Raw genomic sequence first — 18,943 nt, forward strand, 5'->3', positions numbered from 1 at the left:
GACATGATATCGCCTCTCCAAATAGCAGTCAAGCACTGAACAAAAGCAGCAAATTATACCTGGTCACACCCATTCAGGTATCCCCAGGACCGAACTATCACGTAGCTGTTCACAAAACGCCCTGAAAACTTTACAATGCCGTAATGCAGGGATCATTGCCCTGCTGGCCATGGGTGCACACGACTGCGGATCTCGGTATACTTTACCGTATGCACAGTACGGTCATACGCACTATCACATTTGGCCGATGGATCCATCATAAACGGCCAAGACCAAGACAATAATGGATGGGTAGCCAAGGCCCGTCTCAGCTACCAGCTTCTCGCATGGCCTGGGGGGTGGATATCCAGAGGCCGTGGATCCAGTGTCGAGTACTACTTTACATGACTCTGTTTTCTGCAGTACGACATGCAAGACCCTTGGGCTTGCGTTTCTTTATAAGCCCGGTTAGCCCCCGGCCTCAACCGTTCTCACGTTCTCGATACCAACCTTCGTTGTTGCCCCAGCGACCTTGAGTTTGAAGAAACATTATTCGGGTTCGATCTCTTCATCATGTTCAAGAAGTACTTTGGCCTTCGAGGCCAGGCCCTCAACTATGCCATCAGTACCATTGCCGGAACCGATTTCCTGCTCTTTGGTTATGGTAATACCCACCACTTTCATACAAAACGGCTCTAAGTCAAGCCATGGAAGCAGATGCTAATAATTCTTATAGACCAAGGTGTTATGGGTGGTATCTTGACAATGGCACCCTTCATGGAGCAATTCCCCGACATGCACAGCGATGATCCTATAGTATCTGCGGCTGTTCGAAAGGACCGCTCTAACTATCAAGGCATCGCTGTTTCGTCTTACAACCTGGGCTGCTTCTTTGGCGCCATTGCTACCATCTTTCTTGGAAACAAGCTCGGCCGCAGGAAAATGATTATGCTCGGCACCACAATCATGGTTGTTGGTGCTGCTCTTCAGGCTTCTGCGTTCACTCTGGAACACTTCATCATCGGACGAATCATCACTGGTCTTGGTAACGGCGGCAACACATCTACTGTTCCTATGTGGCAATCAGAAACCTGCTCCGCCCATAAACGTGGTAAACTGGTAATGATCGAGGGTGCGCTCATCACACTCGGCATAACCATCTCGTACTGGGTTGACTACGGCATGTACTTTGCGCAAGACACATCTGCCTGCTGGCGCTTCCCAATGGCGTTCCAGATCGTCTTCTGTCTAATCATCATGGCCTTTGTTATGAACCTTCCAGAATCTCCCCGCTGGCTTGTGCTCAAGGGACGTGATGAAGATGCAAAGGAAGTTATTGCTGCCATTGCCAACCAGGATGTCCAGAGCAAGTATGTGGACAACGAGTTCAAGGCCATCAAGGAGACTGCTGCAGAGATGAGTAAGGGATCATTCTCGGACTTGTTCTCTCGAAACCACAACAAGAACCTTCACCGTACTCTCATCGCTTACATCAACCAAATGTTCCAACAGGTAAGACATATGAACTCTTATGAATTAAATAGTCACTGACATCGAAATAGATCTCTGGTATCAACTTGATTACTTACTATGCTGCTACCATCTATGCTGGACTTGGTATGACTGGTCATATGCCTCTGCTCATGGCCGCTCTGAACGGTACCGAATATTTCTTGGCCTCACTCCCTGCTATCTGGCTGGTTGAGCGGGTTGGCCGTCGAAAGCTGATGCTCTTTGGCGCAGCAGGCCAGTGTGCATCCATGGCCATTCTCGCCGGTGTTGGCTCCAGTGATGCGAAGGCTTGTCAGATTGTTGGAATTGTCTTCCTGTTTGTCTTCAACTCATTCTTCGCCGTTGGCTGGCTTGGAATGACCTGGTTGTACCCTGCTGAGATCACACCTCTTCGAATCCGTGCGCCTGCCAACGCTCTATCGACATCAAGTAACTGGATCTTCAACTGGCTGGTGGTTATGATTACCCCTCCAGCATTTGAGAATATTGGATCCAACACATATGTCATCTTTGCTGTCATCAACGCCATCATGGTTCCTTCGGTCTATTTCTTCTTCCCTGAGACTGCATACCGATCTCTGGAAGAAATGGATACTATCTTCCAGAAGGTGGGGCATGGTTTCCAAGGCGCACTCGATGTGGTCAAGCAGGCCAAGATTGAACCTCGACGATACGATAACAATGGAAACCTTCTCATTGCCATTGAAGAGGTAGAAGAGAAGGGACATGTTGAGCATCGAAGTGGAAGCTCGAGTGGACAGAGTGGCGAAGGTAACAACGCTGCCATGTTTACATCACATGACGAAGAGAACCAGCGCCGAGAGGCCTAAGGGGTGTTGTCGATTAAAAGAACGGCGGATGCTATGAGTGGTGGCTTTGGAAACTACACCGAGGCATGATATATACCCCTAGAGTGGTTGAGAGAAAGAGAAGTTTAGTTGGTCAAGTGTCATGATGAAACATATAGCAGCATATAGATACCCGATTGAGTAAGAGTCTCGGCAGATGTACCAATTTTGTGTAACTTTGACTGCTTCAACGGTCCGTCCATGGCATTGTGAAACTATATTTCCGAGACTGTTATAGTACACGGCGCCTACAACGAGGCAATGAGATTTGCGAGTGAGTTTTCGTATAGGCAACTATGTCTAATTATGCCTAAATTCAAAGTCAGAACTGCTGCCTCACCAACCAAATGCTAGATTCTGTGTGATATTTTTGTGGTTTGATGTATCACAAGCCGATATCTGAGACGTGTTTCAGCTTTGAGCGTGGCCGGTAACAGCTCTAACTTTAGCAGCAGGTCTCCACTAAACAGCTTGCTCTCAGGACATCATTGGCTGTCATGAGCTACCCCGCCATTGCCTACATGGGTATCGACCTCCTCTCAGACTTGAAGCATCCACGGCATGGATTCCATCTTACAGATACAACTTTGCCTGAGCGAACCAAAGCTACAGGGGATAAAAGACCGAACATCACCTTTATAAGGCCCTTCAGCCTCGTGTTTTACTGGTTTAGAGTCCCGTCACTTTATTTGTCTGCTCTTGCCTTGTTCTTCTACCTTCACCCCACTCGGACCCTTCAACCCCCACCTGAGCAGTCCGCCACTACCTACCTCACCTCTACCAGCTCCATCTTCTCTAAATCTCAATCTCTTCTCTGCCTATCTTGATTCCTATAAAAACACTCACAATGGTCGACCGTCCAAACAAGCCCTCGGCGCTCGCCTCTACCCCCGCGGCCCCTCCTCAACCCGCCGTCGACATCACTCACGATAACTCTCGCGTCAAGGCCGTTCTTCCCACCGGCGAGAGCGTAGAGGTTCTCCTCCACGGCGCTACTGTCATCAGCTGGAAGGATGCTTCAGGAGCTGAGAAGCTCTGGGTCAGCGAGTCTGCTGCTCTTGACGGAAGTGCTCCTGTTCGAGGAGGTATTCCCATCGTCTTCCCGGTACGACAACACCATAACACTCTCTCATGATAGCTTTTCTAATTTGTAAACTTATAGGTCTTTGGTACTGCCCCCGACCACGAACCCGTAGCCAAGCTTCCCCAGCACGGTTTTGCTCGTAACTCACGATGGGAGTTCCTTGGAAAGTCTACCAGCGAGGGCTCTAGCTCCAGCGTGAAGCTCGACTTTGGTCTCTCCTCTGAGAGCATCAGCGACGACTTCAAGGCTCTGTGGCCCTACAAATTTGCTCTTATCTACAGTGTCTCTCTTGATCCTGAGAGTCTCAACACTACTATTGTTGTTACCAACGATGGTGACACTGCTTTCGACTTCCAGACTCTTCTTCACACTTACTTTAAGATCAGCGTAAGTTATATAGTGCTTATACATGGGATACTAGAACTAACTTGTCTCAGGATATCTCTTCCGCAGAGGTCACCGGTCTCGAGGACTCCGTCTACTTCTCCAAGGTCTCCAGCTCAGAGGCGACCCAATCCGGCGCCATCACTTTCTCTGCCGAAACCGACTCCGTCTACACCCCCGCCAAGGGTCCCTCTCACCCGGTCGTCATCTCCGAGTCTGGTACTCCTCGTTTCCGTATCGTCCGTGACAATCTCGACCAGGTTGTCGTCTGGAACCCCTGGGTCGACAAGTCAGCCGGCATCAAGGACTTTACTCCCAAGGACGGCTGGAAGAACATGCTCTGTGTTGAGCCCGGTTCTGTCAAGGGATGGCAGAAGCTGGAGAAGGGCGATGCTTTCGAGGCGGCGCAGACTATCACTCTGGTTTGACTTGGCAAGAGTGAGGGAGTGAGGAGATTCAAGATATGACAGTTTTTACGTAACGGCAGCACAATAATTTGAGATGGACATGATGTGAATTAACTTGTGTTTTGAAAGACAAGCCCATATGCTTAGATTAGAGATGAAAGAAGGCACCAAATCACAAGATCACTGTCGTCAGTGCTGTGTTTATCACTCAAGATTCCTCACACGCATCCAAGTGTTTCAATGTCTCATTTTTCTGCTTATTCCCAAGTTGCTACCATGATATTTACTGCTCCTATTTTGTTCCAATGTACATTTTCGTCATGTCAAACTTTAGTGTCACTCATATGCTCAGGCCGATCGTGCCTTGTTCTCCCTAGAGAAATGATCCGCAACCAGGAAGGCCAACTCGAGAGCCTGCTTCTCGTTGAGTCTTGGGTCACAGAAACTAGTGTAGTTTGTCGACAAATCATCCTCATCCAATCCCTCACTGCCACCCAAACACTCTGTAACAGCATCACCAGTGAGCTCGAGGTGCATACCACCAAGGTTGCTACCCTCCTCTTTGTGAATGCGTAGTGTCTCCTCAAGCTCACGGTAGATATCGCCGAAACGACGTGTCTTGATGCCTGTGGGTGTGGATAGTGTGTTGCCGTGCATGGGGTCGCATTGCCAGACAACCGTACGACGGTACTCGGAGTCCTCAACCGCGCGAATATGCGTGGGGAGGAGATCGCGCACCTTGGCAGCACCGTAACGAGTGATGAGGGTGATCTTGCCAGGCTCGCGAGAGGGGTTCAACGTGCGAAGGAGAGAAAGAAGGTCTGAGGCTGGTGTTGTAGGACCGACTTTGATACCAATTGGGTTGGCAATTCCGCGGAAGAACTCAACGTGGGCATGATCGATCTGGCGAGTACGGTCACCAATCCAGATAAAATGCGCAGAGGTATCATAGTACTCCTTCTTCTCACCGTCGTCAGCTGCAGGAGTAGGGCTTGAGGTTCTGGCAGTAGGCTTCTCAAGCAAACGAGTCAAAGACTGCTCATAGTCGAGAAGAAGACCTTCATGACTGGTGAAAAGCTCGACGGAATCGAGTTCTCCGGGACGAGCATTGATGACCTGCAGGAAGCGCAGGGTCTGTTGAATACTTGAGGCAATAGCTGAGTACTTCTCCTTGAGCTCCGGGTCTCTCACATGTCCGAGACCCCAGTCAAGAGGTCGATGAAGATCAGCGATGCCAGAGGCGAGAGCAGCGCGAATGTAGTTCAGAGTGGCAGCAGAGTGGTGATAGGCTTTCACAAGGCGGTTAGGATCGATCTCTCGATCTTCAAGACGGAAGCCATTGATGATATCGCCCTTGAAGCTAGGGACTTCCTTTCCATCGACCATCTCAGTAGGACTAGAACGCGGCTTCGCATACTGCCCAGCCATTCGACCAATTCGCACAACTCTCTTGTTTGTTCCCCAAATGAGAACAACACTCATTTGCAGTAGCAATTTGATTTTACTCTCAATAGGGCCCTGGCGACAATAATCAAAGAGCTCAGCACAATCGCCACCTTGGAGAAGGAAGGCATTTCCTTGTGCGACATCGCGAAGATGAGCTTTGAGGGCAATGATCTCATTGGGATGGACCAGAGGAGGAAGTTGCGTGAGTTCCTCAACAGCCTTGGCGAGAGGCTCTGCGTCAGGGTAGTTGGGCGATTGCTTGATGGGCTTTGAGCGCCATGAAGAGGGTTCCCAGCCGGCAGAGGAAGATGAAGCCATTTTGTGTGTAAGAGGTGGGATGAGCGAGACGACAGATTCAAAACTGGGCGGAGCCAACCGCACAAAAGAAAAGAATCAAGTGCCCGACTTGATCAGTGTGTTGTAGTGTCTATATGAGGTCTGTTGAGTATTTGTGGAAGAGTCGAGGTTTATTGTATCAAGATGAGAGTGAGTGAGTCACAGAACAAAGACAGATGGTCAAGACGCACCCTGGACTGCACCTGCACCTGGAACCGAAAAAAGTGAAGTTTAATTGAGTTAACAAAGAAATGTGGCGTTGCCGATGGTAGCCACTACTTCAACTTTCGGCTTAAGAGCGGCGCATGTGGCGTAGACAATATGAACACCGACACAAGGATTTCTATTGTTTGAAGATTTTGTAGGATTATAGGTGATGGTTTGGTACTGTATTAGACACAGAAGAGGATGTCCCTCAAATGTGAGGACACGGCTATGCTTGTTGACCTGAGCTGCTAGTTCCTTGCAGCTGAGGAAGCAGAATGGGCTATGGAATCCGTTATGCAAATTACTTCCAACGACCATGAGTTACAAAACATCTAAGATTCTAATATTTCTATCTTCTGTCCTATTGAAACATGTCAAGGGCCATCTCATGTTCTATTCCGCACTCTGACAAGCTTCAGAGGTCTCCGCAGCCAAGCTAGAACCGAACTGCCCCTCCAACCCCACCACAGCTTCACCTTCACAGCTCCCTCTCCACTAAACTTCACCTACTCTGCACCCTCACCTCCACTTCGCTTCTACACATCACAGCAATCATGACCGACGAAACGCCCTCTCAGACTGCCAAGTCCGCCGAGGACCGCAAAGCAGCCTCCGCTCTCGAGAACCTCGACGCCGCAGACTCACCCTCGACACCACAAAACGTCGACGCCGACGCTGCCAACAAAGCCATCAAGAGCCTCGGCGGCGCAAACAAGACCTCTACTACTGCCGCTTCCCATAAGAACGTCAAGGTCGACGCTGCCGATGTTGCACTCCTCGTTGATGAGCTTGAGCTGCCAAAGGCAAAGGCGACCGAGTTGTTGAAGAGTAATGAGGGTGATGCTGTTAAGGCCATGAGGGCGTTTATCAAGGCGTGAGGGGGTACAATTTGGCTTTGAGGTTCGAATAATCAGCTCGGGAAGAGAATGGAAAAGATGTCATGAGGTACGATATACCAAACACAATCCAGACCTATACAAGTGTCTGACAATTTCAACAGCCACCTTCAAACGAGCCAGAAATATAATGTCAATCGCCATGATGGAATTATCAGTGTGTCAAACACACAATATGTGTACTTTAATCAGTCAATCCTCCAAACGCCGAGTCAAGGTCCTGTCCATCCCGTGGTATTCCATTCCATCCCGTCAAAACGAGTGATTGTATGCCATGACGTGTGTTCGCAATTCTAATGTGACCCATAAACTCCAGACCTGAACCTTTCCATGCACAATTACTCTATCTCCACCGTATCAACAACATCTTTACTCTATTGCCAAGTTCTAGCCAGAGGGCTACCAATCTTGGGGGCAAACTGAAGACTCTTACGTCGAGCGGCCATGAGGCGCATCAGGACGTTGTCATCCTTGGTCTCGCTGATGATGCCAGCACCCAACTCACGGAAGGGGTTGGCCTTGGGAGGACATGTTCGCATAAGGAGAGCATCCTTAGCAGGGGAGTCACCCATGTCGTCGTCGTCGTCACCATCATCAGATGGAGTATCAGGGACAAGGTTGGCAGCATAGCGAGCAATGGCCTCAGGGGCAGGAGTCTTGGGAACAGGGGTCAGGATAGCTTCAGAATACTCAAAATCCTCCATCTCCTCGTCCTCGTCTCCTTGATCCGAAGGGGTGTACATCCATTGTGTGCTTTCGCGACGGTTGATCGGCGTAGAGGGAGCTGTGCGAGAGCCTCCCTTGGTAGGGCTGCTGACGAGGGTGCCGTTCATGTTGGCCAAAGCCTTGGGCTCCATACTCTTGCGGCGACGAGCTCCACCCCGAGGGACGTTGCTAGTGTCGATCTTGTAGGGACTTTCCTCAACCCAGTCGTTCTCACGCTCACAACTATTTCTGGTTAGCACTGAATCAAAGAATTAGGAAGACTTCGACCTACTCAAGCACCCAACTGACTCCGACACACTGGACGATTCCGTTGCTCTCACGGACCTTCTCCAGTGTGCGCTTGCTGCCGTCCTTGAAGACAACGTGTGTGATTCCAACCTTACTGGATGTCACATCGTTGCCAGAACCGTTGGGGTTCCAGCTCCATGACTTCATGCACTTGGCACCCATTTGTGTGAGCAGCTCCACGAAGATGCTGCTGGCATCAGCTCCCTCGCTGGTGTACACATCAACAAAGACGACAGCTCCACGAAGTAGAGCAGGGTCGACATCACGTCGGGGAGTTCTAGCGGGTGTACCCAAGGATGACCAGAGCTCAGACTTTGAGGGTGTGACAGGGGCGGGTGTTGAGGGGGCAGACGGGACCTCGGCAATGGTTGCTGGCATACTCTTTCTACCCTTGGTAGAGGAGTAAGAGATGACAGACGCACTCCTGGTTGGGCCTGAGGGGCGCTTGGGAGCAACTCGCGATGCGCTGAAGCTGCGCTTCTTCAGAGGAGAAGGAGATGAGTCGTCTGCAGGCTTCAGAGGAACCTTTGTGGTGGTGTTGAAGGTCTTCATGACTGGACGAACAGGTGTGATGGGTGCCATAGCAACTGGGGCCTCATTCTCATCACCATACTCTTGGCTAGCCTCGGAGAGAGTATCGTCAAAAGCCTCAGTATTGACAACCTCTTCAAGAACCTCAGGCTCCATCAGAGACATCTCGTTAGCCTCGTTGGCCAACTCAACATCCTCCTCAGTGACCTCCATGTCATCAAAAGCGGGCTCAACAATTTCGGCAGTTCTGTCTGCCTGAAGTTCCTCCATACCTGCACGTACAGTCATTTCGTCTTCGAAGAAATGAGTTGAGGCGGGTGAGGCATCAGATCGAGGAGTAGCTGACTTGTTAGAAAGCTTCTCTCCACCGAGAGGAGCCATCTTGATAGGCGTGCTGGCCTTCCAAGAACCAAGTCGATCAGCGAGTGCGCTAAATCCACCCATAGAAGCACGAGAAGTCTTGGGTGTCTTGCGAACAAATGGTGTTGGGGTAGTAGGTGCTAAACCCCTGGGAGCCATAGTCTCATCCTCAGAATCCGAGTCTTGAGAGGGCTCCAAGTCCTTCTCCCTGAGCTGGAACATGGGATTTTGTTCTTGCTGGGGAGACTGAGCGGGAGTTGAATTCTTAGACTCAGATTCCTCAGGTGCGTCATCTGCCTCAGCATTCTCCTCCTCAACGACCATGCTGTCCTCCTGGTCGGTAAGATCATTCGCTTCTTCAGCTGCTTCTGGGACTGCTTCAGCCTCAGTCGCAACATCTTCCTCAACCTCGGCGACAGTCTCGACTTCCACCTGAGGCTCTTCAAGAGTCTCATCGACAATCCTCATCTCTTTCTTCAAGGCAGGATCAGCATGACGAGGAAGCACAGCAGACAAGCGGCCAGGGAATTGCAAGTTCTCAATTGGGTCATTGAAGACATCGTCGTCGACAGCATCAAACTCAAGCTCGGCTTGTTCCTCCAACATGAGCTTATCTGAAGGTCGGGTAGAAGGAGCACGACTAGGAGTATCCATAATCAGAGGCTTCATGACTGGTGGCTCACCCAGGTCCGCAACATCTCTAGGTCGCGGCTCTGTGACCGGCTTCAGTCCAGGCATGGCCCGCTTCGCAGGTGAAAGAAGAAGTGACGCCTTCATTGTTGATTGGGTCTGTTGAGGCTTGAGCGATGTTGCAAAGTTCAATCCTTTGATGGGTGATTGGGGTCGCTTAGCCGCAGACATGAGCAGAGAATTCTTGAACGAAGTACTTTCTCCAGCTTGGGCGGTGTCGTCCTGGGTCTTCTTCATTGTAGATCCAGGCAGAGCAACAGGACCGATTCGGCGAGCTGGTGACCTCATTGTATCCTTGAGAGGCGAAGCTGGAAGTCTCTTCGCAGGAGATAGGCTAATTCCACCAAGATCTGGCGGATTTGTGATGCTGTCTGAAGTATTTGTTGGCTCGGCAGATTTTTCGGTCGGCTCAGGCTGGGCTTTAGCAGCACTTGTAGGAGGCTTGATCGGGTTCTTCTTCATGGGTTTGACAGGCGGCATGTCACCGGCGAGTTCGTCCTCGGAATCATCGTCCCTCGAAACAGGTATCTGGGTAATCTTCTTAGGACTTAAAGGCTTGTTGTCTGTCGACTCGGCGAATCTTACCGCCGCTCTGGTTGTTCGACTTCCAGCTGCTCCTCCACGCTTGGCTGGTCGGCCTCTAATTCCAGGCCGAGCAGGCTCCTTGGCCTCAACGGCAGGCTCAATGTTCTCCTTGTCGGGCTCTTGGAACTTGACAGCCTTTCTGGCAGCGGGTTTGGCAGCAGTTGTTGATTTTGTAGTTGTAGTTGTTGTGGTAGTCGTGCGAGTGCGAGTGGTTGTCTTCTTTGCAGGTGCAGGAGCTGGCGCTGGAGCAGACTCTTCTGGTTCAGCAGCAACAGCCTTCCGAGGCCGTCCCCGAGTAGCTCTGGCAGGTGCAGCAGTCCCCTTGGGAGGTTCTGTAGCCGCCTTCTTGACTGCACGGCCTCTTGTGGGCTTCGCTGGCGCTACAGGTTCAGCCTCAGATTCTTGCTCCTCGGTCTTCTTTGGTCGACCACGCGTTCTTCTGACAACAGCAACTTCGCGTTGCTCCTCCTCTTCCTCGTCCGCTCTTGTCTTTCTCTTAGCGGCTGTGCTTTTTGTGCCTGCTGTCGCGGTACTCTTTGCCCGCGCAGCAGCTGTGACGATCTTTGTTGTCTTGACTGAGGGATCAGTAGCCTTTGCAGCAGCTCGAGCCCGGGTCATTCTCTTGGGTGGTGATTCCATGGTGATTATGGTTCGCTGTGTTGTTGGTGTATGGTTAGTATGTAGAAAAAGAAAGAGATCAAGTAGGCAGCATCATGTACGATGATGGATTTTGTTTATTGCAGGTCCCTGATCGGGTCGAGGGTCTTCAGTGGACAGGCCGTGTTTGGCGGCGTTGCTGGGCAACGGCCCGCTAAAACGGCAAGGGTGCAGATCGTAGCTGCCAACCGTGAATGTTTGCCCCGCAACCGGGAATTATCTTATTATCCCATGTCCATAACGCGTATGGATAAGTCTGTAGCGTGCTTCTAGACATCCAATAGAATAATTGTTGACTTTAAACACGATCAAATAAATGTCTTGGATATCATCGCGTCTCTTTCCCGCATACTCATTGGTCCTTAAATTGGAGATGAATCGGGAAGGTCTCTTCTTGGGCCGCAGGAAGTCCACACTGATAATATGGAGAACTACCATCTCCACCAAATTCACAAAAAAGTGGCATTGCAGTAAGAGACAAAGCACAAAAAATGAACATACAACACCAGGTATTCGCTGGTCGTCACCGACCCAACTACTAATCCGGCGCTTCGGAGCTTGACGATGGGAGAGCGGACGGGATCCCGTATTCTCTCTGAGCTTTGGTCGTATGTGAAAGACATGAGGCCAGGACGGACTTTGAAGATGGGCGATTGCAGACACTAGGTACTCAACGAGACTTGGCTCCCTCAAGAGGAAAGGCGCCAATCAATAGTTCCTGGGACTGAAGTAGACAGAAATGGTTATAATAAGAGGCAGAGCTGCCTTGAAATGTTCCTAAAAGGTGGTATCCCAAGATGAGCGGAAGTAGAATATGTGCTTTCAAAATACTCCCAAATCATGTCCCGAGCTCAATTTTACCTGCGCTTTATCTTCACCAACACACCAAGGTCAAAGAGACTCTCTTGGTGGCATGGAGTGCAGGCGAAATGCTCTTTGTCGAAAGAAACCCAGCCATCGCCCCATTCATGGGGTATCCTGATTCGCCTCAACACCAGGCTGTAACGCCTCTTTAAACAAACAAAAACCAAGAAGCCACTTTCGCAACATCGAACATCAACAGCGCGCAAATTCGCTACGCCTGTGTCGATGGCATGTTCCTCAAAGACTTGACAAGATCGTTCCTATTAACCATATCGCATAGGTGCCTGTCCTTGAGGTCCGCCGTGAGGAGGTGCGTATTGTTGTGGGGGAGGTCCTCCTCCTCCACCATTTGCCACGGCCTTGACATCGGGTCGGTTTACGAGAGGTTGATGGAAGTTGCAGATACGGCATGCGACATCGACGTAGCCAGAGATAGACAAAGGAATAAGTGGCTGTGATTATTGTTAGTTGGCTGTAACGAAGAACCAGAGAAGAGGAGTCTTACAATCCAACAGAACGTGAACCATGGGTTGCTCTTCTGGACATGTGCTGCCATGTTACCACAGTGGTGACATTGGAATATCATGCCCTGATATTCAGAGACTTCCTTTCGGAAGGTGTGCTCGCCGCACACGAAGAAGAAGAACATTGTTGCGATTCGCCAACAGGAAGAAGAGGAAGCGGTGTAATACTACAGGCGAAGGTTCGTTGAAGTAGTGAGGCGTGCGATGTGATGTGATGTGATGTGTTGAAGAGAAGTTAACTAATGCCGATCCAGGAGCTGGGGTTTGAGGTCAAGTGGCGCGTCGTCGTAGTCGTAGTTTAGGCGGCGCAGTTTCTTGGCATGGAAGCTTTAAAGTTAAGGTCAAAGGTCATGCATGCACGTACCAAGCATGAATAGAAGGTATCTTAGCTTCATGACATTGATAAGAGATAAAGATTTATTCATCAGGAGTGCTAGCATTAGCTACCTTAGGTATTTAATAAAAAAGTACCTACATGAGAAGCAAGAAACTTGTTCAAACTAAGTGCCGGTAAAGGAGAGTTTCCATTTACAGGCACAAGAACAAGGTGATGACGAACCGGCAGGGGCTGGCTCTAGTGGAAACGCTGGCTGTGCACGGACCCCATCTTTTTACGACTAACAGAAGCTCACTGCTCAAGCTGCAGAAATGGATGCTCTACCTGGTGAGGCTTGGGGATTGGATTTTATACTATTCTTTTATTTTTAATATCTATCTTATGTTGGATATAATACTCTCTAAATGATCAAGATATTCAATAGACTCTGTATAAGACGGTCCGTTTCCTCTGCGACTTGTAGAGTGAAGGTCATGAAGGTAACTAAAAATACCTAAACTTTGCGGCGCAAAAAAAATTCGGCAGTAAATGCTAGCTTCCTACGCAAAGCTTTCCATAAACCTCCACAATCCATCATCATGCTTTACGATCTGAATATCGCCTGGTCACCAACGACCAAAGATGAACAGCTTCTCCAAACACTCACTCGCGCATCGACACTCGGGTACTCAACCGTCGCGCTGAACCACACGCTCACGCTACCGCTTCCCGCCAATAACACCGCGCCCTTCCCAACGATAGAACCCAAGCCAGGCTCCAAGCTTCCAAACATCCTCCACCGCGCGACTCTTCCTCTCTCAGACCCTTCAGCAAACAACTACCGCATCCCATCGCTCATCTCGACATATGACATCATCGCGGCCCGTCCACTGACGGATAAGGCTTTTCAGAATGCTTGTCTCACGCTCGACGTACCCATCATATCACTCGACTTGACGCAGGACTTGCCATTTCATCTTAAGCCGAAACCATGCATGGCTGCTATTAACCGTGGCATCCGCTTTGAGGTTTGCTACGGCCAAGTAATCAATGGCGATGACCGAGGGCGCCCAAGGTTTATCTCAAACTTGCAAAGTCTCATCCGGGCGACACGCGGCAGGGGCATCATGATTAGCAGCGAAGCCAAGAATGCGCTATCTTTACGAGCGCCTGCCGATGTGATAAACATGCTCAATTTTATGGGAGGGTTAAGCAATGAGAAAGGCTTTCAAGGTTTTGGTGAAGTGCCTCGATCTGTTGTGGTGAATGAGGGCATCAAGAGGAATGGTTTCAAGGGTGTTATCAACATCGTTGAAGTGGCCGAGAAAGAAAAGGGCGCGGAAAAAAATGAGGACGGAAAAAAAGCAAAGGGCAAGGGCCAGAATCAGAATCAAAAGCGAAAGACTGGCGAGGAGGATACACAGCAGATCAGTAAACGGCAGGCCAAGAAGATGAAGCTGGCCACGAGAAATGCAGCAAGTGAGAAGGAATAAGAAATTTGAGATTGGCGCTCTGGGACGCGGATAGGTAGACAGCATGGCATCATGATACCCATAGATAGATGCACAAGCTGACTGGTATGCTCTGGAGACTTGCTCACATTATTATAAGACTAGCTACAACATTACGAGCACGAATGCCCATTCGAAAGAAACCCCCAAGTCCGTCTCAAAGTTTTTACCATTCACATCATCGTCTCCAACGCATTTCAACCATAGACTCATGGCGTGCCAGTGGCGCGAGCCTTGAGGCCACCGTTTCCTCCAACCAAGTTGCCCAGGTTGAGCGCGCTGCTGAGCTTTGAGGGGTCGGACAGGTCGATAGGGGCTCGTGTCCTGGAAGCTGACTCGGCGTTGGCAGTCGTCGTGGGCTTGGTTCCGTCGAGAGCGGGCTGTGCGAGTCTTCCTGTGGTGTCGGGGCCCATGTTGCCGAGTTCCATTGAAGGAGCATATGTCTGTTGTCCTCCTTGTGTGGAGGAAGCTTCAACCATGGGTTCTTCGATGGAACTGACAGGCTGCTGAGGAGCGGTGGACTCCGTCGTAGCAGGTTGCGCAGCAGACGCAGTAGATTGTTCGGAGACTACGGGTCGTGTCGTCGCAGGCTTCTCAATAGAACTAGGTTCTACTGGTGCAACCTGAGTCGTGGCGGGCTGCTCAACAGAACTGGGCTCTTGAGGAGCAATCGCCGTGGGGGCAGGATTCTCAACAGGGTTGACGATGCTGGAAGGTTGCTGAGGAACAATAGTTTCCGATCTGATTGGTCCAACCACAGCAAAGGGATCCGATGCGAGTGTCGTCTTGGGCAAAAGGCTCTCGGGAATGGGGATCGTAGTGACACCAGGGTTGAACTTTCGACCAAGAGCATCATCAGACTCTGCGGGGGCTTGCACGGTGTGGATCACAGTAACAGGCGCCTGGGTTGAGTCAGTATTAGATATGAGTTTTGACCACAAGAACTTACTGGTGCTTCTCCTGGAATGATCACTGTAACAAGTTGCTTAGAGGAGTTAGTAACAGCTGAAGGATACAAGCTATGGGACTTACAGCCTGAGTAATAGTTTCAACGACAGGCTAGAAGTCGTTCAGTTAGCATAGAGGTCTCTTGAAATGTTTTCATACTACTTACAGGAGGTGCTGGTACGACCTGGGTAACATATTGAGTCATAACCTGAACCTGAGTGACATATTGAGTTTGGACTTGGTTGACGACTTCAGTCTTGGTTTCAGTGACAGTAACTGGAGGTACGTTGATGGTAACAGTCACAACCTCGCCAGCAGCAGCTTCAGCCTCGCCTTGAACAGTCTGAACAACAGTCGCCGTCTCTGTCTCGGTAACTTTTTGAGTGGCAGTTTCAGTTTCGGTGATATAAGACAACCTCAGTCTAGAGATTTGTTAATACGCAAACCAGGCTTCAGTGTTTTGTGGCTTGACTCACCCTTCGAACTTGAGTGCATGTGCAACCCCCTCAACCTCTGCCTGCCTCTTTTTCATTATCCCATGTCTTCCCGCGGCCTATTCGAGTCAAAGTCAGTCTCTTGACTTTGTAGTATCTCGGTGTAAGTCCAGTATCCTCACCTGCGCAACATGGGCGGCGGTAAGCCAAAGCAACAACTTCATGATGATCCAAGCTCCCCAATAACTTTCGGAATTCGATTTGGTGTAGTGAGTGAATGTTCCAACAGTCCAGCTGTGTATGAGTTTTTACGGTCCAGTTGTAAAGAGCGACAGATATAACAGTTCGACAATAGCGATTAAATCTCGGAGATGATATGTCGAGTAGGTATTAAAAGTCGTTCAGTCAAAGGGACAGTAAAAGAATGATTGCCCGGGGCAGAACAAGAAGAGAAGCCGTGACGATAGGTATAGCACCGCCGAGTCCAAAGCCCGGGCAGCACCAAACTTACAAAGTCAATCAATGAAAGAGCGAGCGATTGACAAGGTCACAACGGATAGAAAACAATAAACACAACACAACAACACAAATCAGAATTCAAAAAAAAGGTCAGAAGCAAAGGGAGGGGGGGGGGGGAGAAGAGAAATGGGATGATTCAGGTTTCTTCAGACCCAAGTCAAGCCGCGCCTCGCCGCCGCACACACCGTCGCAGACGAAGCAGGGGCACGTTTTGGTGCATCATGGTTCTGGAATCTGAGGCTCAAACGGAGACTTGTGACGCTTGGGGTTAGGACGAGCTAGGGTTGGAGTTTGGGGATGAGCTAAGGTTCAGGGGTAAAAAGACGCTATCGCGACAAGGAGTTTGAGGGAATCAGGCATATTATTTGGTGATGACTGAAAGACCAGGTTCATGATCTGCATTGTAAGCTTGCTAGTTGATAACTTTATCGAAATTGAATATAAACTCGCGGTTTGGTGACCATATCCCGACAGTTCAGCTCAATATCAGAGTCTTCATCAAAAGACTTGGCACTACCTGTCAAGATGGGACTAGAGGGGGCTAATCAAGGCACCACCGTTTGCCGGGACTTGGCAATAGTTACCGAGACGAGATATGTTGCGATAATATCAAGGAAGTTTTAGTAAGCGCTCGACAGGCAATGCGCTTCTGCAATGTTATCACAAGAGAGTCAACGGAGCGGCCATCTTGGCGGCCAAAATGCAGGTACAGCAAAGTATCACGAAACGGTCTCTCCCGCTGTGGTCTTATACCTCATGAAAAAAGAGGCCATTCTCGAGAGCGAATTACCATGGTAAAAACAAAGCGAAAAATGCCTAGAATTCTCCATCAATAGCGAGACGCAACTGAAGCACCCCTTGTTCATCCGAGGTTTCGGGAGGGGGCCCGACCTCGCTACTTTGAGTGTATCGGCCGAAGTGCCAAGAGCCATTCAAGAGGCCTCGTTTGATTACACTACCGGAAGCTAATAGACGTCAAGTTTCGAGTTGACAGCTCTTGATTAATTGATCAATTTACTTACAGAATAAGGCTGAGTCTATGGAATCTGCGTATGAACTGTAAGATATCCGTGCTGAGTGCTGTTAAAAGAAACTCTTTGACTTGTTGGTGCTCAATAAACTTACAGCGATGATATACAGGGATGATGATAGATGCACGTCATTATTGGGGAAAGGTTAAAGGCAATGCCGTTGCAAATATACGGTTACAATTTTAACAAGGGATTGTGCCATTAGGCTTCTAAACAGGCCAAGTAAATTACCATGACCTTGTCAATACCTAAGCAATAATAAGCCCACTAACACAGGTTCATCACCAACATACGTATTCACTTGGCTGTTTACCGCAACATAGCCTCAGAGAGGAGGACAACTTCTGACATCTGATAAGGGTGCCAAAATAAGTAGTCTAAAGACCTACTAAGTATATACTAAAGTTGCCAAAGTCTATCCCAAACTTACCAAGGTTTTTTTAAATTTGTGATGGAGATTCTTAGTTTTCTTGCCTTCCCTAGAATAGCTATCATGGCTAAGAAAACTCCTCAAAACACAACTCATCATTTCATACTATGAATATGCTATTCGTTTATTGCGCCTATTCCCATGATATCACATCCTAACGCTCTCACCAGGTGACATGTTTCAACTCCAAAACCCACAATCTGCCTCATCAAGACTCACCAACGCCATAATTCATCCCATCATACTCATCCACTCATGTTATCATCACCATTCACCCCAGCAGAGCTCGAGGCCCGTTGACTAACAGGCATGTTACAACCCGAGCTTCCAACAAGATCACCAGGCTGATCCAGCTCCTCCTGAGTTGATCCATAGTCCGTATAGCCGGACTCTTCAGAGTGCGTTTCAGAACCTTCGGGAATAGGAACCATGGCCGTCTTGGTCCAGATATGAATCGCTCGCTTCCAGTCCAGGCCATCAAGACATCCTCCTTTCACGGAGATGACGTTTTTTGACTAGATTCGGTCAGTATGAGATGAGTAGGTAGTAAGCCAAGATGCGATTACGTACAGGCGTTGAGTGAATGAGACGAGTTCCGCATTTGCGACAGAAGTAGCTGTTTGTAACAATTAGCGCCCAGTCAAACAAACATGAGGCTTCTAAAACACCTACCAGTAAAGTTGATGTCCTGAGGCTGTAGGTCGACTATAATGCCCCAAGCCAGTTAGTCCAGCTCGTAACACCAAACAGTTGTTTCCTACCTGTAAACGCTCAGTAGATCCGTGTCAGGCAACTCAAATCGAGGAAAGATGGCAGAAGTGCCAAACGCTGAACCTGTTTGTCGTCTACAAGCATCGCAGTGGCAGATGTAGAGCGCCAGAGGCTGAGGGAGGGGAGTCTTGAAGGTCACTGAACCACATTGACACCTGGCCTCCATGATTGCGAATGAAAGAACGATTCAATTGGACGGCGTGGCTAAGAGTTTCAATGGTGACGAGATTCGTAAGCAGAGTTTCGATTCTCAGTTCAAAACGCCGTTTCGCAACACACGAAACCCGAGGTGGAGGTTTCGATACTGCGCCGTGTGGAGGCGGGGTTCAGTAATCGCCAATTGGATGCCAACTTCAACAAAAGAATGAGGCTTGAAGGATTCAACTTGATTCAAACAACACTTATAAAGAAGAAACACACGGAGTATTACTAACACAGTCGAACAAATTCCCCCCCGTTATCGCTCAGAGATAAAAGAAAGTTTGACTCCGCGTTTGCAGTGCTACTACAGTACGTGACTCATGCGGCACAGTCTGGCGAGACTCGCGCGAAGTCACATGGGGTAGAAAGACGTCCTAATTATTGTCCCGGGCTTACTACAGCGCCATTTGCTTATCATATGTAATTATTACTGTTATTCATCGTCACTTTTTCTTATC

The 18,943-nt window shown here is 49.3% G+C and overlaps 9 protein-coding genes and 1 non-coding gene across 12 annotated transcripts; 4 read left to right on the top strand and 6 right to left on the bottom strand.

Moving 5' to 3' along the window:
- The first annotated feature begins 308 nt into the window (after positions 1 to 308).
- FOIG_00288 (uncharacterized protein) lies at positions 309 to 2,527 on the top strand. The gene is made up of 3 exons (XM_031196364.1): positions 309 to 643; positions 716 to 1,491; positions 1,542 to 2,527. Exons 1-3 carry the CDS (start codon positions 553 to 555, stop codon positions 2,319 to 2,321), a joined length of 1,647 nt encoding a protein of 548 aa, XP_031072131.1. The 5' UTR covers positions 309 to 552; the 3' UTR covers positions 2,322 to 2,527.
- Positions 2,528 to 2,877: 350 nt separating this feature from the next.
- FOIG_00289 (uncharacterized protein) lies at positions 2,878 to 6,284 on the top strand. The gene is made up of 3 exons (XM_031196365.1): positions 2,878 to 3,444; positions 3,502 to 3,810; positions 3,861 to 6,284. The coding sequence occupies exons 1-3, from the start codon at positions 3,187 to 3,189 to the stop codon at positions 4,233 to 4,235; spliced, it is 942 nt and encodes a 313-aa protein (XP_031072132.1). The 5' UTR covers positions 2,878 to 3,186; the 3' UTR covers positions 4,236 to 6,284.
- Positions 4,289 to 6,270, bottom strand: FOIG_00290 (phospho-2-dehydro-3-deoxyheptonate aldolase). Its single transcript, XM_031196366.1, has one exon. It carries the CDS (start codon positions 5,976 to 5,978, stop codon positions 4,563 to 4,565), a length of 1,416 nt encoding a protein of 471 aa, XP_031072133.1. The 5' UTR covers positions 5,979 to 6,270; the 3' UTR covers positions 4,289 to 4,562.
- Positions 6,285 to 6,673: 389 nt separating the features above from the next.
- On the bottom strand, positions 6,674 to 11,001 carry FOIG_00291 (uncharacterized protein). Of its 2 annotated transcripts, XM_031196368.1 has the most exons (3): positions 10,280 to 11,001; positions 8,097 to 10,222; positions 6,674 to 8,047 (listed from the first exon to the last, which is right to left on the bottom strand). In XM_031196368.1, exons 1-3 carry the CDS (start codon positions 10,916 to 10,918, stop codon positions 7,474 to 7,476), a joined length of 3,339 nt encoding a protein of 1,112 aa, XP_031072135.1. In that variant the 5' UTR covers positions 10,919 to 11,001; the 3' UTR covers positions 6,674 to 7,473. The 2 variants fall into 2 exon arrangements, with proteins under 2 accessions (XP_031072135.1, XP_031072134.1); XM_031196367.1 differs by having other exon boundaries at positions 8,097 to 11,001.
- FOIG_00292 (uncharacterized protein) lies at positions 6,679 to 7,334 on the top strand. The gene has a single exon (XM_031196369.1). It carries the CDS (start codon positions 6,758 to 6,760, stop codon positions 7,079 to 7,081), a length of 324 nt encoding a protein of 107 aa, XP_031072136.1. The 5' UTR covers positions 6,679 to 6,757; the 3' UTR covers positions 7,082 to 7,334.
- Positions 11,002 to 11,430: 429 nt separating the features above from the next.
- FOIG_00293 lies at positions 11,431 to 11,546 on the bottom strand. The gene has a single exon (XR_004093410.1). It is a non-coding gene; the product is annotated as a 5S ribosomal RNA (ribosomal RNA).
- Positions 11,547 to 11,583: 37 nt separating this feature from the next.
- FOIG_00294 (uncharacterized protein) lies at positions 11,584 to 12,825 on the bottom strand. The gene is made up of 2 exons (XM_031196370.1): positions 12,306 to 12,825; positions 11,584 to 12,252 (listed from the first exon to the last, which is right to left on the bottom strand). Exons 1-2 carry the CDS (start codon positions 12,447 to 12,449, stop codon positions 12,064 to 12,066), a joined length of 333 nt encoding a protein of 110 aa, XP_031072137.1. The 5' UTR covers positions 12,450 to 12,825; the 3' UTR covers positions 11,584 to 12,063.
- Positions 12,826 to 13,052: 227 nt separating this feature from the next.
- On the top strand, positions 13,053 to 15,383 carry FOIG_00295 (ribonuclease P/MRP protein subunit RPP1). Its single transcript, XM_031196371.1, has one exon. The coding sequence runs from the start codon at positions 13,240 to 13,242 to the stop codon at positions 14,131 to 14,133; it is 894 nt and encodes a 297-aa protein (XP_031072138.1). The 5' UTR covers positions 13,053 to 13,239; the 3' UTR covers positions 14,134 to 15,383.
- On the bottom strand, positions 13,186 to 16,262 carry FOIG_00296 (uncharacterized protein). Of its 2 annotated transcripts, XM_031196372.1 has the most exons (6): positions 15,716 to 16,262; positions 15,576 to 15,652; positions 15,266 to 15,521; positions 15,184 to 15,210; positions 15,101 to 15,136; positions 13,186 to 15,053 (listed from the first exon to the last, which is right to left on the bottom strand). In XM_031196372.1, exons 1-6 carry the CDS (start codon positions 15,755 to 15,757, stop codon positions 14,361 to 14,363), a joined length of 1,131 nt encoding a protein of 376 aa, XP_031072139.1. In that variant the 5' UTR covers positions 15,758 to 16,262; the 3' UTR covers positions 13,186 to 14,360. The 2 variants fall into 2 exon arrangements, with proteins under 2 accessions (XP_031072139.1, XP_031072140.1); XM_031196373.1 differs by having other exon boundaries at positions 13,206 to 15,053; positions 15,576 to 16,163.
- Positions 16,263 to 17,489: 1,227 nt separating this feature from the next.
- On the bottom strand, positions 17,490 to 18,852 carry FOIG_00297 (uncharacterized protein). Its single transcript, XM_031196374.1, has 4 exons — positions 18,275 to 18,852; positions 18,186 to 18,218; positions 18,084 to 18,129; positions 17,490 to 18,028 (listed from the first exon to the last, which is right to left on the bottom strand). Exons 1-4 carry the CDS (start codon positions 18,448 to 18,450, stop codon positions 17,759 to 17,761), a joined length of 525 nt encoding a protein of 174 aa, XP_031072141.1. The 5' UTR covers positions 18,451 to 18,852; the 3' UTR covers positions 17,490 to 17,758.
- Positions 18,853 to 18,943: the final 91 nt, after the last annotated feature.

This window comes from Fusarium odoratissimum, assembly GCF_000260195.1.
Source record: "Fusarium odoratissimum NRRL 54006 unplaced genomic scaffold supercont1.1, whole genome shotgun sequence".
Taxonomy (NCBI): Eukaryota; Fungi; Ascomycota; class Sordariomycetes; order Hypocreales; family Nectriaceae; genus Fusarium; species Fusarium odoratissimum.